Source organism: Morone saxatilis, unplaced genomic scaffold (assembly GCF_004916995.1).
Source record: "Morone saxatilis isolate NCDOM2014 unplaced genomic scaffold, NCSU_SB_2.0 Contig16, whole genome shotgun sequence".
In the NCBI taxonomy this organism is placed as follows: domain Eukaryota; kingdom Metazoa; phylum Chordata; class Actinopteri; family Moronidae; genus Morone; species Morone saxatilis.
Window position 1 is genome coordinate 1300323 of NW_023339718.1, and position 26777 is coordinate 1327099.

Consider the following 26777-nt stretch of genomic DNA (forward strand, 5'->3'; position numbering starts at 1 on the left):
AATAGGGCAGAAGTAGTTTAATTTATGAATTTCTCTTGTCTCTCAGGACTGTGTCACTCCAAATGATCTCAACCTCCTTTGTTACGTCACACAGAGGTTCCGAGTAAGCCTTGTCGCGCTACTCCTTTGTCCAGCCATCGGAGTGTTTGAGATATGAACCTAAAGTGGAGTTGGTGTGCATATTATTTATGTCCTCTCACAATACCAGAAATATCTTCTTTTTAATTCTGTTGGATTTTGTTCATGTGCACTGTCTCACATTTGTCCTCAGGTCTGGTTATGTTTCCCCGTACTCTCTCCAAAGACACCATCACCTATCTCCCTCTGGCCCTAAACAGATTAATTCTGATCGTGCTGTGTTGACCCTTGCTGTCAGCGACGAAAAATTTGAGAGGTTAGTCTTGATGTTGAGCAGCAGTAATGTTTTATAAGGGTAACAGTTCACCCCGTTTTGCATTAAGCTTTGTATTTGTTAGAAAACCCAGTCATAGTTGTTATGGTCGTGCACCATTCCCCTTCATTTTTCCCTCCTGAGTACAGGGAGAATATATCGGATTTCAGTGATGTGCTATCTTCCTGTCTTCCAGTGATATTGTAAAAAATCGTCATTTTTGCATCACTGGAAGCAGGAAAGTCTCATATCTTTTGTAGAGGGGGTTTGACTACAAAAATCTCTACAAACACTCTTTTCTCGGTCAAATAGGCACCAAATTCAAAATTTATGTTACATTTCGACTACATATATAACCCACTTTCAATAAAGATTAATGTTTCCACGGGTGAAGTGCTTCTTTATGGTTTTTTTTTTAAATATTATTTATATTCCTCTAATTATACCTATCTCTGTCTGCTTTCTGATTTGCAGCCTGATATACTTCAGGACAATAAACTGGTAACACTGTACCTCACCATGCTAGTGACCTTCACAGACACTTCAACCTGGCGGATAGTCAGAGGGAAGGGTAAGTCTCAAGTCAGGCGGAGGTTGTTATTATAAACATATCTCTTGTTATTGCAGGAAATATTATGAAAAACATAATATTTTCCCCACGTTCTTTTAGGAGAAGCTCTCAGACCCGCTTTGACGAGGGTTTGTGAAAATATTATGGGCCATCTCAATCAAAAGGGATTCTATTCAATACTGCAGGTTCAGTCTCACAGCTCATACTTTTTAAATTTTATCAAGAGTTTTAAAGTCGTCTGACACATATTTTCTCCTTCAGTTCCAGCTGTCATATTAAAAAAAATCCACATTGTGTTTTCTTGTTTAGATCTTGCTGACCAATGGATTGGCTCGCTCTAAACCGTCTCTCTCCAAAGGCACTCTGACGGCTGTCTTCACTTTGTCATTAAGGTGAGCTGGAAAGCCCAGTTTATACAAACAGAGGAGATGTGTTATGTCTAGTTCTCTTAAATCCAGTTTGCTTTTGTGTGGCTGTCCTTTTTTAACTAAATCTCCTATTTTTCAGGCCAGTCATGGCTGCTCACTTCTCCGATAACCTGCTAAGATCATTCCTCATTCACATCATGTCTGTTCCAGCCGTTGTATACCACCTCAATGTCCTTACTCCCGAGGTAAAAGCCCTGTCGTATATCACATGCCGTTGTTGCGTAGTGGTACTGTGTATAATAATCTGAGCTATTAGAGTAGGTTTTAATATCTCCTCTGCCTTGACAGTGTATGGCATCCATCCAGACACATGACCTGCTGCGGAAGTTCATTCTGTTTCTCAGCCGGGAAGAACAGTGTTTGGACATCTGTGTGTGTCTTGAGGGGAGCCACACACTCTGCTTACTTGGTATAGTATTTTGGATGAATATGTGCTCACGCTTTCATTGATGCAGTCTAATTGTGTTTGACTGTTACCGCTGTGGCTGCTATACATCTTTCTCGTTTGATAGGCAACCTTATTTACTTGGGCTTCCTTAATGTGAAAGTCCTTGAGGAGGAGGCCAACCATTTTGTGAAGGACCTGACTGACATGCTGTCCTACTGCCAGAGATATGTATCCCAAAAGAAGTCCAACCTTACCCACTGGCACCCTGTCCTGGGCTGGTTCTCCCAAACTGTAGACTATGGGTGAGTGAAATACTTTGGATTTACTCGAATGACTTCAACAACTTAATAGATAGATTCTGGCTGCCTGGTGTTAGCGTTAGCTTGAAATGTGTAGACTATGTAGACTGAATATTAAGCCATTATATATTGTATGTCTTTAAAGCCCAATTATTTGTGTACATAATGGCAGAAAAGTTTCCTTCACTTTGTCTCTCCTCTGCCTTCTCTTCTCTGCAGTCTGAATGAGTCAATGCCGCTGGTCACTAAACAGCTTCAGTACCTGTGGGGTGTCTCTGTTATTCGGACGCTCTTCAGTGACGTCCTCTCTAAAAAGCTGGAGAGTCAGGAGCCCACTCCCCCACCCCCGCAACCCAGCACGTCCCAAAACAATCTACCAGTTAAAAGTGAGTTATAAACCCAAACCTATTCCAATACTTTCAAATAAGTACAGTCTTTTAACTTTAAAAAAAAAGAACATTGAAGGTTGTTGAAGGTTCTCTGCATCCCTGGTGTGTCTGTGTTTTGACAGACCTCTTTAAGCGAGCATTTCAGAAGTCAGCTTCTGTACGGAACATCCTGAAACCAGTCGGGGGGAAGCGAGTCGACTCAGCTGAAGTTCAGAAGGTGTGCAGCATCTGTGTGCTCTACCAGACTGCTCTGTCTACGCTAACGCAAATACGGCTCCAGATACTCACCGGTCAGTGCCAGAACTTCTTTTATAAATATTATACAATCATTTTGGAAACCTCCTGGAGTAATGTACATTCTCTGTTTTTCTGCAGGTCTGACGCATCTGGATGACCTTTTGCCGAAACTGTGGGCCTTCATCTGTGAGCTCGGTCCTCAGGGTGGCCTCAAACTCTTCATGGAGTGCCTGAACAATGACACCGAGGAGTCCAAGCAGCTCCTGGCTATGCTCATGCTCTTCTGTGACTGCTCACGCCACCTCATCACGTAATTTTCACTTATTTTTACTGTGTTGTGCACAAGACGGCCCCAACGTAGGAGCAAAATCTCATGGCGCACTGTTGATGTGTTACAGAATTCTGGATGACATTGAAGTCTATGAAGAACAAACATCTTTTAAGATAGAGGAACTCCACACTATCTCTTCATTTCTGAACACATTTGTGTACAAGATGATATGGGATGGCATCTTAGGTGAGTGTGTGTCCTCACTGAATCTAGAAAGCTATGAATATGGCCCTAATGGAAACTTACTTTACTGAAAAAGGTTTGTGTTTAACAGAAAATGCTAAGGGAGAGAAATTGGAGTTGTTCCACAGTGTTCATGGCTGGTTGATGGTGCTTTATGAACGGGACTGCAGGCGACGATTCACACCTGATGACCACTGGCTGCGCAAGTAAATACAAACACTAAACACATCAGCCTTCTGTTTCAGGACAGCTGCTTTGTGATTACATTTAAAAGCTCACAATTACATCTTTGTAACATCTTTGTGTTGCATTCAGGGACCTTAAACCCAGCCTGTTGTTCCAAGAGCTGGAGAAAGGCAAGAAAAGAGCCCAGCTGTTACTGCAGTACATCCCACATGTCATTCCACATAAAAATGTAAGTAAACAGGATCCTTTCATATGCGCCAGAGTGTCATTTTCAGTTGTATAATCACTTTCACTCTCATTTTAGAGGGTGCTGCTTTTCAGGAACATCGTCACAAAGGAAAAAGAAAGTTTGGGCTTGATCGAGACCAGCTCTGCCTCACCACATGTCACCCATATAACCATTCGTCGCTCACGGATGTTAGAGGTATGGTGTCAACTGATCAGATTTTTTAATACACTACTCTGCCAGTTGTTCCATAATAACATGTTTCTCCCCGTTCTAAGGATGGATATGACCAGCTCCGCCGATTACCAGCGAATTCTATAAAAGGCGTCATTCGTGTGAAGTTTGTCAACGATCTGGGAGTAGACGAGGCTGGTATCGATCAGGATGGTGTATTCAAAGAGTTTCTTGAGGAGATCATTAAGAAAGTGTTCAATCCTGCTCTTAACCTGTTTAAGGTAAGTCAGGCAAAAGAGACGTTTTTTAAGCCATCACACTGCGGCTGATGTTGGATTGTTTTATTGTGATATCATATTTATTTTCCGTAGACTACGAGTGGAAACGAAAGGCTGTATCCTTCACCGACATCGTACATCCATGAGAACCATTTGCAGCTGTTTGAGTTTGTGGGGAAGATGCTCGGGAAAGCCATCTATGAGGTACATTTGTGCTTTCTGAGGAAATGCCCTCATCTGTTGCTCTCTACTCTGAATACAGTGTTTTAGGAAACCTTCAGTAAATGTGTAACTGTAACTTATGTACACGCAGGGCATTGTTGTGGACGTCCCTTTTGCCTCCTTCTTCCTCAGTCAAGTCTTGGGTCACCACCACAGCACTTTCTACAGCTCCATCGACGAGCTGCCCTCGCTGGACTCTGAGTTTTACAAAAACCTTACTTCCATTAAGGTCAGCTAGAATTACACCTTTTTTTTTAAAAATGATTTTGTTTATCACATTTTTATCTCTATCTCATGCCTTTTATTTGTTTTTTTTTAGCGCTATGATGGAGATGTAGGGGATCTAGGACTGACGTTATCCTATGATGAAGATGTTATGGGGCAGGTAAGAGTGGAAAATGTGATAGATATAATACAGTATAGTTAAATACATGAAATTCATAAGTCAAAAGCTACTTTGTATGTTCCCTTACAGCTTGTTTGTCATGAGTTGATACCTGGGGGGAAAACCATGCCAGTCACCAATGAAAACAAGTACGTAAATTCATTCCAGATAAATAAATAATAGGGTACTGACCCATTTTAAGTTAAAAATGTTGCTGTACTCAATAGAAATTACTTAACCATTTCCTGCAGGATCAGCTACATCCACCTCATGGCTCACTTCCGGATGCACACGCAGATTAAGGAGCAAACGGCAGCTTTCATTCGGGGCTTCCGCAGCATCATTAACCCAGAGTGGCTCCACATGTTTTCCACGCCTGAGGTTCAGCGTCTCGTCTCTGGAGACAATGCTGAGATTGATCTGGATGACCTCAAGTATGTGACATTTCGGACATCTTTAATGAGCAGACTGACTAATTTCTTCTTCTTTTCTTGCTGTGCCACCACATCACTTACACACATCGTGATAGAAGTTTCCCTTAGTAGTCAGCAACAGACTCTTTCCTTCATCTATGCTTCCTGTTTACAGAGATGCTCATCCTTGTTGTCTTCATCTCTCTTTCTCAGGAAACACACAGTCTACTATGGAGGTTTTCACAGCAGCCATCGTGTCATCATCTGGCTATGGGACATCCTGTCCAGTGACTTCACTGCGGAAGAGAGGGCTATGTTCCTTAAAGTAAATTGTCGTCGTTTTGTATCTGTCACAGCCAAAAAAACACTCTTTTCTACCACAAGGTGGTTCATCGTTGTCTTATTTTTTTTGTCTTTTAAATGTCTCTTTACAGTTTGTTACCAGCTGCTCAAGGCCACCTCTTCTAGGTTTTGCCTACCTCAAACCACCTTTCTCCATCCGTTGTGTGGAAGTTTCAGATGATCAGGTAAGAATAAAATGGGAGGAAATCAATGCTGCTTTCAAGTTATGTTTGTGTTGTAGCTTGCATCAGTGTGTTATCTTTGTACTAACAGCGCATTTTTCTTGTGTTTAGGACACTGGAGACACCCTTGGCAGTGTTCTTAGGGGCTTTTTCACTATCCGCAAGAAGGAACCTGGAGGTCGACTTCCCACTTCATCGACGTGCTTCAACCTGCTCAAGCTGCCCAACTACAGCAAGAAAAGCATCTTGCGTGACAAGCTGCGCTACGCTATCAGTATGAACACAGGCTTTGAGCTCTCCTAACTCAGTTGCATCAGGACAATCTTCACAGGAGGGTTGTGTTCAGCAGCCTGAAACAAGCAAGAGGCTCGGCTTACCTGGACTGGAGCCTGTCACATCAAAGTGGCATCACGTAGACAAAAGGGGACTCATTAAGGACCTACAAACTCTCCTTTTGTCTCTTTTTAAAACTGGATGAGCTCTGCTCAACTTCAGCCCACTCCTTCACATCAAAGGGGATGCTGTTTCTGCAGCACAATCCAATTTATAGCATCTCCCTTTGCCACTCCCAAAATTCAATATGTCGTGTATTTAACTTGATGAAGTACGGATATACAGTGGCTAGATCTCTGTTTCTCAGGCTTAACAGAATCATTTTCTGATCTAACACTCCCATTTTAAGCAAACTGGAAAGCAATACAGATTCAATGCAAGCCATTAGACACGTGGTTGACTCACTCGAGTGAAACCAAGCGATGCATTGTTAATATACTTACAAGCTTGGACTCCATTAGCCAAGCAACTTTTAGCAGATATTGGATGAGTGTTAAAATGTTTTGCTGAACATAATGCATCTTTTATAAATGGAAGACAAATCAATGTCTTGTGTTCAACCTCCATGGAGGAGGCGTGGCTCACAACAGTGATCCTGCGTTTATTACATTATCCCCTATAGTTGAGGTAAATCATTTTGACCTGGCTCCATTTCTCCCCTCTAAAAGACACTGCAGTCACCTGAGAGAGATGCCAGCCCTCTGGTTTTTGTGTTTTGACATCTGCCTGAGTCCTGGTGAAGCAGCAGACCTGCTGAAAAGATGTCCTTGCTGTAGCATTTGACTTCTGAGTAAACAAAAACTGGAAATGTTTTGTCACTTATTTGTATCTGCCCAGTAAAGCAGATACAGCTGTTTATTGTCACACATCTGTGCTTGACCTCCACTCCAAAAAAAAAACCCTGAAGAGTTAATCAATGATGTTAATCTTTGTACTTAACACTAGTAAGACTGAAGATTTCTCACTACACCTCCGAATAACGCTGAGTGCCTCATATTACGCCATCTCCCCTTTGCTCTCACATGTCAGACTGTAACCAATATCCATGTATATCGGAAACAAGCCATAGAAATGGGGGCTATGTACCTGGACTTATTCTTTGTTCCTACTAACAAAAAAACGCAGCAACCCAACCACTCTTCTACCACTACAACGACAACAACAACAACAACCGAGGAGGGTTTTACTACGATGCCCTCCAATCTCTGTGGACTTTTTAAGCCATTCAGAAAAGAATTTGAGGTGTAAAAACCCCTCAACATGATGTCATGGACTGGTTCGTCAACCAAATGTGACTGCTTGATTTAATGTTCCCTTGGATGGAAATGTTGCACACCTCTCGGCTGTTTGACATGAGGGTGAATGTTACCTTATAAGCCTAAATATTTCTTTACACAGGGTTCCATTACATGATAAAGTTAAGGAAGAGATTCACCAGAAAGAGGATTGCACCTTTCAGAGAAAGGGTTAAGAGAAAATACGAAATCTTTACCAAGTTCTTTATTATGCAAAAAGTGTTTTCTGTAATGAATGAGTATGAATACTTTTGTTAATAAGTAACACAAGCTATAGAACATACTGGTCATTATTGTCTAACTAGTAATACAATGGCCACTAACTTGTGTGAAAACAGAAGAAGTGATTATGATTAAAATGCAACCATTATCTATATATAAATAACACTGGTTGTAATTAACTTGCAGTCTACTAATGAGATTTTAAACTATTTTCGAATCTGACAAATCAGTCCAGAGGATCTTGCTTCAGCGCTCCTCCTTTTTAATCTATTCAAGCAAGAAGTGGAAACACTGCGGATGGATTTACACGACACGCTACACTCGAGTGTGTGTTAGTGTGCAAGAGGGATGAAAGATACCTCACAAGCTTGTCTGTCTTGTCTGATGAGGTCGCTCATCTCTTTTAAAATGATGTCAAGAGTAGGCTATATAGGCTTTAAATGTACCAGTGGACTGCTGATGCTGACTTTGAATATCCACCCTTTTTAGTACAAAAAATAATAAAAATGATCCTTGAAATGTTCCCATCTCTATGTGAAAGTTTCCATCTCTTTTTAAAGTGTCTTTTGAAACTGGCTGCACTACAGTGTGGAGTGTGTTGTAAAAAAAAAAAAAAAATAGATTCCCATGTAAGAGTTGTAAGATGTAAGATACTTTCCCCCCCCTGTAATGTTAAATCATGTACACCAGTATTATATAAATAAATATAAAAACATATAATAAAATATAAAAAAATAATATAAATCCAATTTTACTTTAAATCATTTACAACACAAAGATGAGTGTTTTTTCACATTTATCAATGCTGGCTGCAGGGATGGATCTAGAGAAATACTCATGGGGTGGCATGGAGACTTTAAAGGTATAAATATGTTTATTTAATTGGGAACAATCATGTATATTAATTTTTGCATTGAAAAGCCCCCAAATGAAGACATTTTAACTAACATTAGTAAAGCATTGAATAGAAATATATCTAAACGCGGCATTAGAACTCACTAAATTTACAAATCTTAAGATATTTTTCCAAAAATATGTTATTGAACTTAAGCCTATCACTTAAAAATATGGCTATAACAGATTAGTTTCGTTTTTTAACAATATTTTTTAAAATTAATCTAAATGAATGTGTTGCATTTGACACCAAACTGGGGTGGCCATGCATTTTGTTAAGGTGCCACCCCTCCAGATCCGCCCCTGGCTGGCTGCCACCATTTAATTAAAGTGTATTACAAACACCTGCTGCGTGTGGAAGGACGCTTCCACCAACACAGTGGATGTGCGCATGGGGCTGAAGCTTGAAACACTAACAGGAGGCTGTGGGATTCAGAATGACTCATAACACCACATCTTCTGGTTTTCCTGAATAACGTGCATGGCGGATAACGGTGTGAATGCGCACGTCTGACCCATATTTTCCACTGCGTCCTGGTCCTTGCACTGTGTGACTCTTCAGGAGAGGTGAACGGTGCTGCTGTGAGGATTTCCCAAACACAACACGAGTTGCAGCTGTGTACCTGCAGCCTGCCACCTGAACCTGCAGGACAACCATGAGCAGCCCGCCGAGCCCTTCTCCAGCCAGGTGGTTCAAAGCGCTGCGCAGGTAAGGTTCAATAGGCTTATTGTATATGGCATGAATACAACGCATTGGTTTCACAATAAAGTTGTTCTTTATACTAGTGTTGCTGGTGTTTTGATCTCTTCAGACTTTTTCCCTTTTCCATGCACAAGTAGGTGAAGTTGTGCCAGAAATCCCTGCTTTGCCTCTAAACAGACTCAGGTTTTGGCAGTAAGGTAACTGAACTTGCAAAAGAGGCAAATTAATTCAATGTTAAGTTTTTTTTTCTTTTCATGTGTGTAAGTTACTGGAGGCAGTGAATAAGACACTCTTGCTGTCCTTGGTTCAACTTTTCATGATGCCTTGCAGTGGCCCGGGTTGGAGATTATTAGAATCCAGGTTTGTTAGTTTATGTGCATCACCTGATTGGCTGGAGTTGTTAGGATTTTCACTTTCCTCCCTGCCAGTGGGGCTTTTACCTCACTGGTGCATAGGCTTAGCTGCACACTAGCTCCATTCAGAAAGGCCAGCAGTGGATTCTTGACTGGAATAAACGTGAGTGTAAAAGTCAGGGTGTGCGCTGCTTGTCAGAGGAATGGCTGGTTAACATGCAGAAGGTACAGTGATGAGCTATGGATTGTGGATGTGTTTTTTTTTCTTTTTTTTTTTTCTTGCTCTGTGGTGTTAAAACAAGCAATGTGGCTGCTGTTTCAGGACCAGGCTGGGGGAGCAGTGTTTGAAGATATACCCTCTGGATTGTGTGGATCTGCTGGGGAGGGCAAGAGTCGCCTTTCAAGCTGGACGCACCCTCAAGGAGAGCTTCAGACTGGGTCAGCTGGAGGCTGTGGTGCGGATGCTGGAGGAACATGAGTCTGACTTTGTGGATGCTCTTGGAAGGGACCTTCATAAGGTGGGGGGGGGGCAGCAGTCATCTGTTTGTGCTTGTCAAAAACTATGATGAGAGATTACATAATGGCCCAAACAGTCTTTTATTAATTATTTATTTTTGTAACCAGCCAAGGTTTGAGACAGTTGTGTCAGAACTCATTCTCGTCAAGAACGAGGCACTTCATGCTATCAGCAACCTTAAGAAGTGGATGCAGCCACAGCATGTGGAAAGAAACCTGGTGAGACTTTTTAAGTTTGTAAAGCATCAAAAAACATTTTAAATCCAAACATCCCAAACACCTTAATAATGTTATTGGGATTATTTATGAACTTACACAAGAGAACATTCTGTCTAGCTGCTACAAAGAAATGTATTGTGACGCCAAAGCAGATTAAAACTTAAGTTGCCGTTGCCCTTTTTGTAAGAATTAAGTGGGCTGATGTTTTTCAGTTCTTTAGTCAACATGTGCTCTGATAACCATGTTCACTCATGAGAGTTCTGTTTCACTTGTAACCCAATTTTATGCTTGATTGGCGTAGTCCACCACGCCGGATGAGTGTCTGGTGGTCAGTGAGCCGTTGGGGGTGGTGTTTATCATGGGGACCTGGTGTAGTCCTGTCCAAATGTGTCTGGTGCCGCTGGTAGGGGCCATTGCAGCAGGTGCAGAGACTCAAAACCCCTCATTTAATCAGTTTAATTCAAGCTGTTTTTTTCCCTCACACAGGCTTACTGATATTTTATTAATTTGTGCAGGAAACTGTGCAATCATCAGCCCCTCTGAGTGCACGGCTCACACAGCAGAGCTTCTTCATCGACTCATCCCCTTCTACTTGGACAATGTGAGTGATTAAACAGTAGGGAGGGTGGATTGTGTGGGTTTGGTTTATCGAGTCACAGCAGATCTTCTTTGAGGGTTTTTTCGCTCATATAGTGTGGTTGAGTAAATGCTTATATACTTCAATGGAATATATTTTTATTCCACTAATTTCAGCCTAATAACTAATTTGTATGAATTTAATTAAGAGGACATTGTTTGATCTGTGTGCTTTTAGAGAGGGCAGTTTTAATGTTAGATTTGCAGGTTTGATGTGGCAAATCTGGGAGAATTTTCGTTATCCAAGAAAAAGTTGACTCTCAAACTGTGATTTTGCACTTACACTGTATTGACGTTAAGGAACTACAATGATCTGATCTAAAATTCTTGTTTTCCTCAAGGAATGCTTCCATGTGATTCTTGCAGGCACGAATGACTTGCCTGAAGTTGTGGAACTTAAATTTGACCACGTCTTCTTTACAGGTAAAGATAAACTTGGCTATAAAATAATTTTGTGTTGATTTGATTGAATTAAGTCATTAAGGCTGTCTGTCAATGCCTAGGAAACAGGGAGGAGGGAAGCAAAATTGCTCAGGCTGCCGCTCACACACTCACGCCTGTCACCCTGATTTTGGGCGGCAAGAACCCGTGTTACGTGGACCAACACTGTGAGATTGCCATCACCGCACAGCGCATCGCCTGGGCACGTTTTCACAATGCTGGCCAGAGCTTCGTGGCTCCTGACTACATCCTGTGCCACAAGGAAGTCAAAGCACGGCTGGTGCAGGCCCTGAAGTGCTGCCTGATGCAGTTCTACGGTTCTGATCCAAGAGAGTCCCGCAGTTTTGGCCGCATGGTCAATCTAGAGATTTTCAACTGTACCAGAGACCTGCTGTGGAGATCTGGCAAGGTGGCTGTGGGTGGGCAAGTGGTAGAAGCAGAGAAATATATTGGTAAGCGTCTTCTGTGCGAGACTCTCTGCTACATGCATTACAATATAACACTGTTGTAAACTATTTTTTTTCTTTCTGAAGCCCCAACAATTTTGACAGAGGTAGCGGAACAAGATCCCATCATGCAACAGGATGTTTTCGGCCCAGTTCTTCCTGTTCTGACTGTGAACAATACAGATGAGGCAATTGCTTTTATTAATAAGCAAGAGAAACCCCTCTGTGTGTATGCATATTCCAGCAACAGCAAGGTACGTGTGACATCAAAGTGAAGGCGCTCTGTATTCACTGTATGAACTGCTGTATGAGCCGATGTGTATTCTGATCACGTGTTGGCCTTTCCGACAACGCAGGTCATCTCAAAGCTAATGAGTGAGACGTCTAGTGGAAGCTTTTGCTCCAATGACAGCATCCTGCAGAGTCTGATGGTGGCTCTGCCTTTCGGTGGAGTTGGTAAGTCGGCGCCATCAGAATACAAATGATGCCAAACACAGTGGTGGAATAATATAACCTACAATATAGCAACTAACACTTTATTTTAACAGGTGCCAGTGGAATGGGCTCCTACCATGGCCGCCACAGCTTTGACACCTTCTCTCACAGGAAATCATGCCTGCTGAGAAGCACGCGGTTGGAGTGTGTAACCTATCTGCGTTATCCGCCCTATGAGGACCGCAATCTGTCTCTAATGACATGGGCCAGCACCCTGTCCCAGAAGACCCAGGGCTGGTGCCAGATCCTGTGACTGTGTGGGAGGGCGATAACGGGGCCGTGATGGAAGAGCGCCGAGTCCTGAACATTCCTCACATGCAAATGTATGTCTGTATTAAAAATACATGAGAACAAAACCGACTGGGGTATAGCTAACGGAGGATGGAGCAATATCCATAGTAGTTGTTTAATCTCTGGTTGATGACAATTGTAAGTTTCTCTGCTGCAGCACAATAACTTAACTGGATGTATGTGTTTGAAACATGACCTGTGAACAATTAAAAAATAACCAGAAGGTACGCGTATTGACTGAATGGCTTACAATTTAGATCTCACAGCTAAGTTTATTACTGCCTATATTCTCACATTTTACTAAAAAGAAATCAAAATGAGAACAGTTCTGGATCTCATTCATATTTATTCATATTTACAATAAAAATGAAATCTATCACCAACCATTCCCAAAAACAAATCAGGCATTTTTCTTATTTCACATGTGAGAATCTGGTCATTCAGGTCTCTTGTAGATTTTCTCTTCGTTGCCTTCTTTCATGGCTGCGTATCTGGCCACGGTGAACAGGTAGTCGCTCAATCTGAGTGAAAATGTTGGGAAATGTATGAGATGTGTAATAATAATAGAGGAACAGCATTCTCAGTGATTTCAAAGCAATAGACTGACCTGTTCAAAAACTTTGCAACATCTGGATCTGCCTCCCCTGACCGCACAATTGGAGCAACACTATAACGAGAACAAAAATCTGTTCAAGAAGACAAAGGGAGTCATTTTACGTCATTCAAGGCCGGGAACGTGCTGCGACTGACCTTCGTTCTGCTCTCCGACACACTGTCCGAGCTAAATGCAAAGCTGCGCTGCTCTTCCCTCCAGACTGTGACGCACAAAACAGTGTTAGTGCAACAGGAAGAACCACACAAGAACCCAGTGTCGTACAGATGCACAAATGGGCTTACTGGTAAAATGAAGTTGGTCAGTGGAGGGAGTTCTTTTGTAAATGCATCAATCCAGGTTTCCAGGTCTGCAATTGGCTGAGCAGTAAACTTTGTTCTCGCTTAGAAACAGAACAGGAAAAAAATAAACCTAAGAGATCTTAAAGCACACAGGACACAGTATTTTACAGCATTAGACTAGCCAACAAACACGTACTCATGTGACTTTCTCTCGCAGACGATCGAGGGGTGGCAATATTGGAGCCCACATCTTGTAAGATGCACTGTATCTGCAATTAAAAACACAAGAAATCTTATATCTGGTGTAAAATGTCTGCAATGAAACAAGGTAGGAATAAACACAACAAGAAAATCAAACCTTGTCCAGCTGATATGTGAATGTGTGACCTTTGTCGAGGCAGAATTCTCTGGCCAAGCTGTAAATGTACAATTAAACATGGTTACTTCAGGCTGAGGCAGATTATAGAACAGGTTTTAAAGAGAACTGACATTTGAACAGCGGACATTTCACCCTATAGCCGATGACAGCTCGTCTGTATTTCCTAATGCTTCAAATATATGATCTTCCTTCGGCCTCCTTTCTCCTGTAAATGTGCTTGAGAAACCTTTCAGGGGATATAACAAGAATTAAGTCAACTTTTGTAAGAACTATTTAACAGTACTGTGACATGTAAAGTTAAAAAAAACAACCTTTGTCTCCAGTTTTGGTGTATATTTTGGGTATCCTGTTGTCTCCTTCAGTGGCATAACTGTTGGGGAAAAGGAACATAATAGGGGACTTTAATGAAGTTATTTTTAATATATATATATTTGATACATAGCAACAGTTAAAACAAACCTTTTTCACAGCCATTTGACATGAAACAGTAGGGTAAACACAGGTGTTACCAATGATAACAATCAAGGTTCTGTTGCAGTGAGCCAACATGCACTCTGTTTGACCTGAATGGTAACACCTGTATTATTATTTCATGTCAAAATGGATGTCTATTAAAGCAGGTACACAGGATTATTGTTTTAATTTCAAACAATGCTCCTGCTCAACATAAACAACACAAATAATTGCCTTTATTTCATACAGCATCCTTGTATAAGAGCTACATAGCTAGCTATATAACAGACAGTTACATGAATGACATAAACATGAGTTTAACAACAACAACAACAACAGCACATGTTTAAAACTACCTTCTCTCTGAGCACAATGTTTTCCTTGTCCGACACTCGCTTATGAGCCTGCCTGTCCTTACCACACAGCGGAGGTGGGCAGGTTTGATAACAAACGATGCCATGTTGAAGCTACAGGCTAGCAGCTAAAGGTGAACGATAGTAATACCTTTTTGTCCCTCCGCGGTGTTCGTAGTGTATGGGCGTTTCGTTTTTATCGCCCGGTTGGTCAACTCACCAAGCGCGGGCCGCTGATTGGACGAGAGAATATGTGTTCAACCAGCGACGGCGCTGATTGGATACTGGAAGCCGAACCTTCGTTAGTCCCTCCCCCTGCGTGTCAGCTGTGTTTTTAACGTGTTTTAACACCGAGTTGAAGAGAGTCTCTTCTCAGAGCAACTTTCTATACTTTGACCCCCCCAAAAAAGATTTATTAAAGTCCTTCTATTCGTGGAGACTTGATGAAAAGCGCAGATCAGTGGGAGCAGAGTTATCGATCGCTTGTTGCTGCTGCAGAGGATTAACAGGAGCTAAAGGTGGCTAAGATAGCTAATAATAATACTGTCAGTGTCACTGTTTTTGCACTTTGGAAACTGTTACAGAGATGCAGGTCTTAGTGTCTGCTCCGGGGAAGGCGATCCTCCACGGAGAGCATGCAGTTGTGCACGGAAAGGTAATTCAAATCTTTAATGCATTCAGTTTTAAACCTTTCAGAGACTTCTTTCCATTCATTTATGTAGATCTCTGCAAGTGGATTTTCTTGCTGTACTGTAAAGAACCAGTAATTCACCTGGGAAGTAGCTAAAACATATCCAATAGACAACACACTATGCGTAAGCTGTGGAAACTTGCTTAAAGCTTTGTAAAAAAAAATATACACATGTGCACCAAATGGGCTAAAACTTGAAGACATCTGTGTTCTCTGCTCCATTACAGGTGGCTCTTGCTGTGAGTTTGAACCTGAGAACATATTTACAGTTAAAAGCCACGACTTCTGGCAAAGTTTGCATCAACCTCCCGAATATTGACACATTCTGCTGCTGGGACCTGTCTGAACTGAGGCAGCTTCTTCCTCATTTCTGTGGTAAGGGGTGATGGAGCACACAGAACCATTAATTCTACACAGACTGTAGTTATTACTGTTGCATCTGCATCATGTGTCCACATAGTCCAGTACACATGGGGACAGCATTGAGGCACGTTGCATATCACATCATATATGCAAAGTACTACATTTAGCAGTATTCATCATTACATACACTATCATATATCTATCTTTTTCATACACCTACAGGTCAAAGTGTGTGGTGTTGTGATTTTGTTAACAGGTAAGAGGGAGGAGGTGAAACGTCTCGATGCTGAACTTGTGAAGAAACTGCGTGAATTTGTCGGTGTGGCCAATGGAAACTTGGATACGTGCAACATGGCCATCTTATCCTTCCTCTACATCTACATCTCATTGTTTGGATCAGGGTGAGATACTGCTTCTTCTCAGCATATGTTATTACAGACAGTTGGCTCAGATTGCCACGCACACAAAAAAAAAATCACATTACAGATATTTTCAATATGATGGAAAACCAGACACCAGGCCCAGCTGCAGAGCTGTAGTCCCACTTGTTTCAGACTGGCAGTTTCAGTCTAATCTAGGGAAGCTTTGGCAAGAAAAGTAAGAGCAGTGACAGTTCTGCAATGTTGCTGTAGACCTGTCCATGCACTCTAGCTACAGGCAATGGAAAGCAATAGTGTGTGCACATTTGGCATAGCTGATTTGGTACACCTCTTTTTTTTTTATAGCTAATGATTGTGTGCGTATGTGTGAGAGAGTTTGGAGTGTAAAATGTTGTGTTAAAATGTTGAAGCATTTTCTTCCTGAATTATTAAAAATTATTAAGTGCTAGTGAGTTCTTTGCTCTCCAGGGCTGTCCTCCTGTGTGGTTTGGGGAGAAGAGGGGTAGTGGGGCACCTCAGCAGATTGGAGAAATAAAAAAAGTATTTACAAAATCTTGAGAAGCTAACATTTGGTGTTTTACAGACAGAAGCTCAATAGTGTTTCTGTTGGTATTTAATGTCCTCTGGAGGATAACATGACACAATGTTTTATTTCTGTTAAGTCAAGTCATTTTTATTTATATAGTTCAATATCACTAATCATACATTTTCCTCAAGGGGCTTTATAATCTGTACAGTATAAAACAACCACTATCCTTCCCACAAAAAACCCTTTAATGGGGAAAGAAATGTTAGAAATCTCAGGAAAGAGCTACAGAGGAGGGAACTCTGTCCCAGGATGCACTGGCATGTAATATATGTGTGTACAGAATAGACCAACACAGTAAAGTTACAGTATAGACTGTCAGGTTGTAAACATATTAAAAACTAAATCTTGGAGGACGTTGAGAAACTGCAGGTGTCGCCAAACACCTTATTAATTATTTTATTTTAGCCATCAGGTGGTACAAGTGTTCCACAAAGACACACACAGTGTATAACTACACTTCTGCATATACTGTAGTGTATTATGGCTGGGCTAATTTTCCTAGTACGGCATGTAATAAGCAAATTTGCATTGTGATAACTGCACAAGCTAAACACTGTGTTGCTGAAATTAAAATAATATAAAATCTCAAATAAATGCTGTAAATGTAAGAAAAGCTACTATAATAAAACAAAGGTCACAAGTATTTGTCACCATGTGAAGGTTTATTACACTGATTTTTCTCCCTCACTGCTCTCATGCAGTCACAGTTTACTTTTTGAGTAAATAATCAATAAGTAATTCCAGCTCTTTTGGGGATGCTTTATTTCCCAAAATGTGCTCTATCGATGCTCTGTAGATGTGTTCAGGTAGTTGAGGGCCATTTTCACTGAATCTAAAAAAAGAAAACCTCCACCTTGAAATAAAGATAGTAAAAAGAGGCAGACAGAAAGGCTGGTTGTTAGTTTTAGCAACTGCGGCAGCTGTGAACAGGGAAGATGCTCAGGAACATTAGAGCTGCAGGTTGTCGGGAGGTTTAATCGGCGCTGACACGGTGCTGCCGTGTCTGAGAGAGGTGATGGGTTCTGACAGGATGGCTGCTAATAAGAGTCTGGCACTGGGCCACACTGCAGCCTTTAACAAGTCTGGATGTGTTTTTCCCTCGAGAGAAGAGCCGGACAATTAGTTTAGAGTATTCCCTTGTCTGCCCAAAAGCAGCTTTCCTGACAGACATTGACAGCAATGTCAAGCAATTCTGTTGCCTATAGAAGTATATGGATTACTATTCATTTCACACTCCTTACATCCTCCTTCTTGTATGTATTCAGTGTAACTGTAGCAGTTAATGTGATTTTAAAGAAGGGGATATGATATGTTATTTACCTAATACTTGATGTTTTTTTAATAGAAAATACACATTAAGTGATGGTAAATTACTGTTTTTAATTGTTTATCTCTCAATAACAAATAATAACAAGTAATAAGTGGTATATACAGTATTCAAGTGTTTATATTCAATGGAAGCTCAGCTCTTATTTTTATTTCCTCAGTGAGCTGCCCAGCTTGACAGTGTCTGTGTGGTCGGAGCTGCCGACTGGAGCCGGTCTGGGGTCAAGTGCTGCCTACTCTGTGTGTTTATCTGCAGCTCTGCTCTGTGCGAGTGGAGCAATTCCCACTCCTCTCAAAGAGTGGGATCACACTGCCAGGTAACATTACATTAAGGGGAGGCCTCTTTTATGAGCTGTGTATGCAGTTTGTGCATAGACCGAATTATTTGGCCTGATGAGGATTCTCTAAAAAGGGATCACAGAGGTGATTTTACTTGTCTTACCTACGGAGAATGAAAGTCCTTGAATCACAACATTATGCTTCTTTAATAGAAAAACTAATTTGTGGTTTAGGGTCAACAGTGTAAGATGAATGCCTGATCTTTGAGGAGCTCATGATGTTACAGCTTTGCTTTTTAATTTAACTAGATTTTAACAAGGTGTTGTAGCCAATGGCTGCATAATTATGTCACACAAAATCAACACAAAACCACCTACAGAGAAATTAGTTTTTATTAAAATACTGTACTTTTTCATTTAAATCCTTTAATTGTTTGTAATTTTGTAATTGCATATATTAGTCACTTGAAATGGTAATTGTTTTTTGGCACTCATTTTAAATACATGAATACTCTTTTACGACGATCTGTATGAACAATTGAAACAGACGTAAGCAGAAGTAATGACAGCTTTTGTTCCTACCACAATGTTTCAACATTTCAGAAACATTCGCGTCATTGTTTCTATCCAGGTTTCTTGGTAATGACATTGGATGAAATTGAAATCCCCACTACAAATCTCAATCAAATATCTAATGACATAAAGACCTTTTATGAAAAAAATGGTCTTTTCTTGGAAAATCAGAGACACAGATTAATGTTCAGATGTACCGCCAGCAGGATGTTGTTGTAATGTATTGTACTACAAATCCTGTGATGATTGTGATGATTGCTTCATCACAAACAGCATTTGTATAACCTTTTTTTGAGCACAAAGCTGTATGTCTCTCCCATATACTAGTGTTTGATTAGGAGATGAAGACGTTGGGTCTGAGGAGGGCTACAAAGTTCTCCTTTAATGTCTTTATAATGGCAGGTGGTGTCAGGAGGACCTGGAGCTGATCAACAGCTGGGCTTTCCAAGGGGAGATGATCATCCATGGTAATCCTTCAGGAGTAGACAACGCTGTAGGAACATGGGGTGAGGCCTGAAATAATCTGGCATACGATACAGTATGTATGGTGTTATACCTCCCTTTGTCTCCCTGGTCACAGAACTCTTTAATGGCATTGCCAGAGTATTTTAGCACCACTGTTCATTATCATTTGATGATTATGTATTTAATGATTCACATTTCCCTGTATGTAGGTGGCATGCTGAGATTCTTGGCCGGGAAGATAATACCACTGAGCAGGTATTGACCCTGATTAACAATTTTCAATTTCATTTAAGTACACAGTGAATTAATAAAATCGTAGCGTATTTTATTTTCTCACAGAAAACAAATATGGTCATCAGCAGGGCACCACGGTAATGCGTCTCTATGAGCCCTCTGATCTGTCTGCTTTACTTCCAGGGTGCCGTTATTAAGAATCCTCCTCACTAACACCAAAGTACCACGTAGCACCAAGGTGCTTGTTGCCAGGGTGAAGGACAAGATTAACAAGGTACTAAATGGTTTCTTCCTCCCCCGTGTGTTACTTGCCGACACTGTAATTAATATAATAGGCGGTGCTTTTGCATGGCAGATACTCCAGAGCCTGGTGTTGAGTGCCTTCATAAAATATTGAAATTAAACTCTTAGCCAGCACCCCTGTGTGCTGTTGCCTTGGTGACACCAGCAGGTGTGCAGATTTTGGTCTCAGACATAGATAGGCCTGGATGGTGTGGTAGCACTGTTGTGATCGGGCTGGCACACAACCAGAGTCAAACCTGCCACTTTACAGTCTATTTGTATACAGCTTACCCATCAGGTAAGCTGTATACAAATAGACTTTAAGGAAGACACTTGTTGTTTTACTCACAATCTGCAGTAATGACTTTGTGGAGAAACGCTGTGCATATGTGATGTTTGCATTGTTTTCCTCTCCTGTAGTTCCCCTCTATCATGGCCCCAGTGCTGGACTCAATTGATGCTATTTCTTGCACCTGTGAGAAAGTCCTCTCAGAGATGACCAGTGAGCCCATCACAGGAGAGCACTACAATATTCTAGAGGTACAAAATATGACTAGATTGTGTAAAGCATTTCGCATTACAAATGTGTCATTAAGACTTTACTGCGGTGCAATGCAATGAATTTTCTCTAATTTTCAGCCCATATCAACAGGTGTTAACAACAGCTGTTGTCTTATCATTTAAAGGAGCTCTTTGACATTAACCAGCACCACCTGAATGTGATTGGTGTGGGCCACCCTGCCCTGGACACACTGTGCCGGGTCACATTGGCCAAAGGGCTCCACAGCAAGCTAACCGGTGCAGGGGGAGGAGGCTGTGGCATCACCCTTCTGAGACCAGGTACTGTTGGAGAATTGCTCTACTGTGAATGTCATAACAGTGTACATTTTAAATATTTCTATAAATTATAAAGGAAAAGGTTTGTGTTATTTTACTTTATCTGCTGTAAGGTAGAAAACAAGGTGGCACAACAAGGTGGCACAACATGGAAGCAAATGATGTCTGTAGAGATTTACATTTATTAAGATATCATTTCTGATGGACCTTCCTCAGATTATATTCCCCCTTATATACAAGACAATCAAGGCAGTGACCTGGTTTAACACAGGTTTATAGCAGACTACACCCAAAGCAGGTATAAATACTCAAATAGCCACAAGAAACAAGCGAAGGGAGTGACAGAGACCCAGGTTTAACTCTAGCTAAATACAATCTAGTAAAGACAACATAAATACAAGAATACGACTGCTGTATCATCCATCAAAATTCAAACATTACAAGAAAGATTTGAAATGAACCAATGAACCAAAGGCATGTTTTGGCAAATCTAACAACAAAGATATCATAATCAAGCCTGCTGATATACGAGGCGCTTCAGACTGACGTCTACAATGAACAAACAGCAACATCTCTGTCTACCGTCTCCTCAAAGGTGATCCTGCATTGACAGTCAGAGATTGATAACATGTTGCAACGTGCATTGGACTGTAACTGGATAACAAAAACAACATTAGACTTTATGCAGGTTCCAAATCCTGTAACTCATGTAATAGATGTGCTCCCTAAGGTACATAAAGATCCTAATAACCCTCCTTTCAGACCCATTGTGTCTGGTAATGGCAGTATAACAGAGCCACTATCCACATTTGTGGTCAACAAGCAGCCATCTTTTGTGAAAGAGACCAAACATGTTTTGAACCAGCTGAGACAAATTCTTTTAGCTAGTTTGGATATTCCACATGCACAAGGACTATAAGTAATATCCAGAGTAAACACAGACTCTGTGACAGACACAGAAACTTCTTTTGAGGTCCTGTTGAAACGAGTCCCTTGATGTCAAGATCAAATGATATGTCTGAACAGTTTAGAAATAGAGGTGTTTGGTGCTACCTTTCAACTTCAACTGAAAGAGAAGATTTGCTCCTTTAAAAAGACAAACAAATCAACGATGGGGATGTTTTGTCACTGGCTTAAATTGCTGCCCTGCAGAAATGAGAGACATCATCAAGTCACACTGTCACATCCTGCATGTCTGAAATGGAACTTTAGATGTGGACATTGTGCACAATGTGATAACAACTATAATTGTAACAGTTTTAAATTGCTACTCTAAAAATGTTGTATGCCCTTGTGGAAAGGCTTATATAGAAACAAACTAAAAGAGCTTTTAAAGTCTGTATTTCTGAGCACAAAACAGTCACCAGAACAGGATGTAGCCATTAGTAAACCAAACATGGCTCAACATCTCTTTACAGGAGGCGATTTTCCAAAATATCTTTCCCAAAGAGAGATGATTTGGATCAGCAGGCTCAACACTAGCTTGGTCCCCGCAGGCCTTAATCATAGTTTCAAATCTTTCTTGTAATGTTTGAGTTTTCATGCGTGATGCAGCAGTTGTATTCTTGTATTCCTTCTCTCTGTACTAGATTGTATTTTGTTAGAGTTACTAAACCTACGTCTCTCTGTTTCTGTCCATGTCTGTCCCTGCCTTGAATGAATTCATTTTGATGAGGGAAGTTTGATGAGGCAAACTGTCAAGACTCCTGCTGACAACCAAATGTTGTGTTTTCCTCAAATGCTCCCTCGCTCTTCCTCTCTGTGAAGCCGATTTGAGTGGCAGGAAATGATGAGAAGGCGAAGGCTTTGGTGTGCGGGTACTACTGTGCAATTGGTTGTAAGGAAACTTTGAATCATCCTCTATTTAACAAAACAAACAAGCAAAGAACCTGCAAGTTCAGTCTTTGTCTAGGCAGCCTGTAGCATACTATATTGTAACAAATTAAAAACCCTCTAAATAGATTTCCAAATGCTCTTTATTTGTTTCCATCTGTGCAGCAGTATCATTCTTCTCTAATGTTCTCAGGTGTTTGGTAGGAACACACCGATTGCCGAATGGCTTATTGACTTAAGTGATGAGGTTTTGGCTCCAGTGTTGTCCTGTTGCAGAATGTATAACTACAGCCCACTCTGACTTTATTATGACTTGTTTATTTTTTAGAAACTGACTCCTCAGTAGTCCAGACCACAGTGCAGGACTTGAGAGACTGTGGCTTTGACTGCTGGGAAACAAGTATTGGTGGGCCTGGAGTCCAGCAGCACTCTCCTCTCTCTGTTAAGGAGGAAGTTCTGGAGATTTTAAACCGTTACTGAGACTGTGGCTGAGCAAGAGGACAGACGGACTGTTTGTCTTTTTGTTGTTCTCACCTCAAAACCTGAGGTAGGCTCAACTTATCAAGTGAGCCGACCGGACCAAGGAAAGTTTTGCACTGAGCAGAGCTGGACAGAGCTTCCTGAAAGAAATTTGCCTGACTGAAAAACTGTGTCTCTAACAGATTACTGCGAAAATGAAGGGGAACTAATGTTTTTTGTTAAAGAATCACATGGAGTGTTTGCTTATATATTATGTATACTGAGCACTCTGTCCACTAGATGGCATCAGAGTTGCACAAATGCTTTTTATGAAACAGGATTAATGGTAAGAGGTTCTGGTAAATTAATTAATGTGTAAGTGAAGCAATTAATTTATAGGTTCGTCCAAATGTTTAAAGCAGTAGAGCCTTAATGGATTAAATAATTGTCAATAATTGATCAGCCCTGGCATTGTAACATGCAGTATTGTTGGATAACCGCTAGAATGAAAGTGGGCATTTGTGGTATTCATTTTCACAGAAAATGTTAATGGAGGAAAAGTTTAAATAATGAATTAAATTGTTTTTGGTTCATTGGAAGCTCAGTGACTGTTATTCAGATTTTGTCCCTTTAGTTCTACAAAGAGGTTTATGAAAGTGACTGTGCTTTTTCATGAACAAGAATGTCTGAACAAGCTGAGGCCAGGTAATAATATAGACTCTAAGGACACTTTGCGCATAAATTATTATTATCCAGACAGACTGTATGCTGCTTTGATGCTGTAACACTCTTTTATTGTGCTCTACTTTTGACATAAAAGTCTTTACATGCAAAATGAAGCTGAAACCAAAGAATTCTTTGTGATTTATTCCTTTGAAATCTCTCAGCTAATAATATATAATATCTGTCACGCTTTTATGAATATGTTCTTTAAAAATAATGCGTGCCATACGCTGTTCATTTCCTCAGTTAAAGACTAACTGGCTGTGTTGTTTTGCTAATAGAGGATGGGGAGAGGGGGACAGCAGGAGTGTGTGGCCTCTCTGGAGCCTCTGGATTAGCGCCACTATAATGTGAATCAACAACAACCAGCGTCCTTCTGTGAGTCACACATTTGTGCTGACACATATGCACACACACACCAGCTTTCCCAAATTCTTCTCCACCTAATTGCTCATCCTCCTAAGCATTACAAAATATTCTGCACATGCCGCAGATACAGAAGACGGATCTGTTTCGAATATCCCTGATTTGGGGAAAAGGTCATTGCGGGATTCAGTTGAGTCTGAATATCCATTTCATTTTCTATTTTTTAAATGTCATGAAGATTGAGTAGTATGAATCTGGCAGTGTACGTGAATAAACAACATTTGTCACCCTCCCTCCTTTTCCGCCTGGCCCCCTCTGTCCTCTTGAATTGTGTCATCTTTATGTCAGGGCAGCCCCCCGTCAGTGTGCCGCACAGTTGCCCCTAACCCCTGCTGGAATTTAATTACCACTGCGCTTTTCAATTGAAATGGCATTGACGAGGGGGGACAAGAGGGAGACAACAGAGCCTGTTTCATTTGAAGCCCCTCTCTTTCTTTTCTGTCTCATTCTCTCTCACTTCTTTTACCCCTGCAAGGCACAGATGGTATTTTTTTTTATCAATGTCAGCGCCTGCTTCTTTCTGCTCTGATGAATAGAATCTAAAGAGGCCCTGAGATTATTTCAGATAACAGAGGGAGTGAAGAAAGGGGGTCAAGGATAGAGGGAGAATGTCAGAATCAGAGAGATACGGTGAAAACAGTGTGCTGTCCCAGCGGTGAGGAAGGAGACGTACAAATCATTTAACATTTAACGTTTAGGGAGTTTTGTCTGGATGGATCAATGTGGGATGAATCAAGGATGTATAATTCATTTTGTCCAGGCAGGAGGAATGAAATGTTAAATGTGAATTTGCTGAGTGGTCATGCTCACTGTGGCACGTTCCCTCTGGTCTCTCAGTCGACTGGTGAAATGCTTGTCAGGAGCCATTAAGTTTGAATACAGAATTAGACCTGAGTGACAAGATATCATGTTGCTGTTGGCCGCTGGTTTTACTAACAGGGATTCTCTATATGACTTCCTGCAGTGAGCATTTGCACATACTTATAAAGGCCTCTGGTTCACGCTGTGTTGCATGTTCTTATTGTGGAAAATTACATGTGTGTATATTATAATTTATGTCATGATATTTGTGTCGAAAGGGGGTGTGCAGTTGGCCACAGCGGGGAAGATTCGTGTGGCCATCCTCTCCCAGCATTCATATCGGCACACTGACAAAGGCAACGTCAACATCATGAGCTCCTCTCAGTCATGATGGGCTGTATGATCCTCCCGGGGGTGTTTGCCCTTTTGGTAAGTGGGGGGTGGTGGACGGTGTTAGTAGCAGGGGTCCAATTAAGACAGCAGGGTGCAAGGGTGCTGTCAAAGAACTTGGAGGATTTAGTTTTAGGGATAAACATCAAATTGTTCCAGTCCTAGCTCCTGATAAATACATGTTTATCCAATGTAAATGATAAACTTTCCCTAAAATATGCATACAGCTTTTAAAATGTACCATCTTGGACTGGTTTAACACCTTTTTCATGGAGTTCTCAACCTTTTAGGCTCCTCAAACAAAGCAGTCTCCTCTTGGGACCCCTTACCAATAGTGAAGAATTATTTCTTTCTGCCGTATTATATTGGAATAATCTTGAAAGACCCAAAGATGTAAAATTATACAGTAAATTGAGGCACAGTGGTCCTTTGAGCTAAATGCTAATGTAAGCATGCTAGTGCTCAAAATTACAATGCAAACAACCGATGTTCTGTAGCTTAGTGTAGGATTTTAGCATGCTTTGCTAATTAGCACTAAACGCAAAGCACAGCTGAGGAAATGTCGTTAGTTTGGCAGGTATTTAGACAGAAAAAAAAATACTGGATAAGATAAAATTTTGATGCTGCTGGAAAGAAAAGTAAGAACTGTCACAGTTCATGTGCAAAATTTCAACGCAATCCATCCAGTAGTTGAGTCATGACAATGTGATAATTCACACATGACCAAAAATTTAAACCTCACGGTGGCAATAGAAGAAGTAATTCAGACCCATCCCTGTGGGGGCCATAAATGTCTCTGCAGAATTTTACAGTAATCCATTTAAAGGTGTAGGATTTAGTGACATCTAGTGGTGTAATTGCAGATTGCAACTCCATCGCTTCAACTTCCCTTACTAGTGTGAAGGAGAAACAACAGCATAACAATTCTTATTTTCAGGTGATTATACATTAATGAAAACATACCTATACATATTATATTCAGTTTCTGCCAATAGAGCCTTCTAAATTACACACTGGACCTTTTTAATAGTTGAGGTATTTTATTCTGGACCAAGTGGTGGAGCGACTGTCTGACAGACTGACTAATGAGGTTTAGCCTTTAGCTAAAAAGACCAATATTAGAGGACAGGCACAAAAAATAAATCTTATTTTGTGTGGTAGAAATGGGTTTTTTTCTGCTTTCCTGTCCTGTCCTGTTAATCATGTTGTGACCCTTCAGTCTTTTCTTTTTGTGGGGCTCCCAACCCCCAGATGGGGAACCTCCTCTCAATTCTCACCCTTAGACAAAATATTTCCACCTGGAGGCTCTGTTTGGTCTAGAACTGGGCTTCAGACATGTTTATGAAATAGGCCGACAGTGTATAGACCTGCTTGAGCTGTATTATTGTAAACATCACACATGACACAGAGCGACTCCCTGTCCACGTCCCATTTTCCATCATGGAATTGTATCATGTCGTTCTATTGATCCAGTAATTGATTCTGTGAAGTCGAGGGCACCTGCAACATACTCTGTCATTCCTCAGTGCTAGAAGCGCTCTTGTTTAATTGCAGGCTAAGGCGCTGGTTTTTCTTGTTG

General features: G+C 41.0%; 4 protein-coding genes across 4 annotated transcripts in view; 3 read left to right on the plus strand and 1 right to left on the minus strand.

Moving 5' to 3' along the window:
* The window catches only part of ube3b (ubiquitin protein ligase E3B), a 15371-nt gene extending 7374 nt beyond the window's left edge, over positions 1-7997 (plus strand). Inside the window, exons 6-27 of the mRNA XM_035657908.1 lie at positions 866-962; positions 1062-1147; positions 1272-1354; positions 1470-1575; positions 1679-1799; positions 1903-2080; positions 2297-2463; positions 2589-2756; positions 2842-3013; positions 3102-3220; positions 3309-3423; positions 3533-3632; positions 3708-3827; positions 3908-4084; positions 4175-4285; positions 4395-4532; positions 4623-4688; positions 4779-4837; positions 4940-5122; positions 5315-5426; positions 5536-5628; positions 5737-7997. Of these exons, the coding sequence (XP_035513801.1) occupies positions 866-962; positions 1062-1147; positions 1272-1354; positions 1470-1575; positions 1679-1799; positions 1903-2080; positions 2297-2463; positions 2589-2756; positions 2842-3013; positions 3102-3220; positions 3309-3423; positions 3533-3632; positions 3708-3827; positions 3908-4084; positions 4175-4285; positions 4395-4532; positions 4623-4688; positions 4779-4837; positions 4940-5122; positions 5315-5426; positions 5536-5628; positions 5737-5928 (2763 nt within the window). The 3' untranslated portion in view covers positions 5929-7997. The remainder of the gene's footprint in view (positions 1-865; positions 963-1061; positions 1148-1271; positions 1355-1469; positions 1576-1678; positions 1800-1902; positions 2081-2296; positions 2464-2588; positions 2757-2841; positions 3014-3101; positions 3221-3308; positions 3424-3532; positions 3633-3707; positions 3828-3907; positions 4085-4174; positions 4286-4394; positions 4533-4622; positions 4689-4778; positions 4838-4939; positions 5123-5314; positions 5427-5535; positions 5629-5736) is intronic.
* Positions 7998-8735: 738 nt separating this feature from the next.
* Positions 8736-12727, plus strand: aldh3b2 (aldehyde dehydrogenase 3 family, member B2). The gene is made up of 10 exons (XM_035657652.1): positions 8736-9078; positions 9748-9943; positions 10050-10160; positions 10462-10582; positions 10676-10761; positions 11138-11219; positions 11300-11689; positions 11771-11937; positions 12040-12139; positions 12232-12727. The coding sequence occupies exons 1-10, from the start codon at positions 9026-9028 to the stop codon at positions 12429-12431; spliced, it is 1506 nt and encodes a 501-aa protein (XP_035513545.1). The 5' UTR covers positions 8736-9025; the 3' UTR covers positions 12432-12727.
* A 71-nt stretch (positions 12728-12798) lies between these two features.
* Positions 12799-14713, minus strand: mmab (metabolism of cobalamin associated B). Its single transcript, XM_035657653.1, has 9 exons — positions 14552-14713; positions 14054-14112; positions 13875-13968; positions 13722-13779; positions 13560-13632; positions 13367-13464; positions 13220-13284; positions 13077-13136; positions 12799-12990 (listed from the first exon to the last, which is right to left on the minus strand). Exons 1-9 carry the CDS (start codon positions 14653-14655, stop codon positions 12906-12908), a joined length of 696 nt encoding a protein of 231 aa, XP_035513546.1. The 5' UTR covers positions 14656-14713; the 3' UTR covers positions 12799-12905.
* Positions 14714-14867: 154 nt separating this feature from the next.
* On the plus strand, positions 14868-24098 carry mvk (mevalonate kinase). The gene is made up of 10 exons (XM_035657705.1): positions 14868-15203; positions 15467-15614; positions 15859-16003; positions 18059-18214; positions 19151-19254; positions 19423-19468; positions 19631-19721; positions 20150-20269; positions 20416-20569; positions 22728-24098. Exons 1-10 carry the CDS (start codon positions 15135-15137, stop codon positions 22877-22879), a joined length of 1185 nt encoding a protein of 394 aa, XP_035513598.1. The 5' UTR covers positions 14868-15134; the 3' UTR covers positions 22880-24098.
* Positions 24099-26777: the final 2679 nt, after the last annotated feature.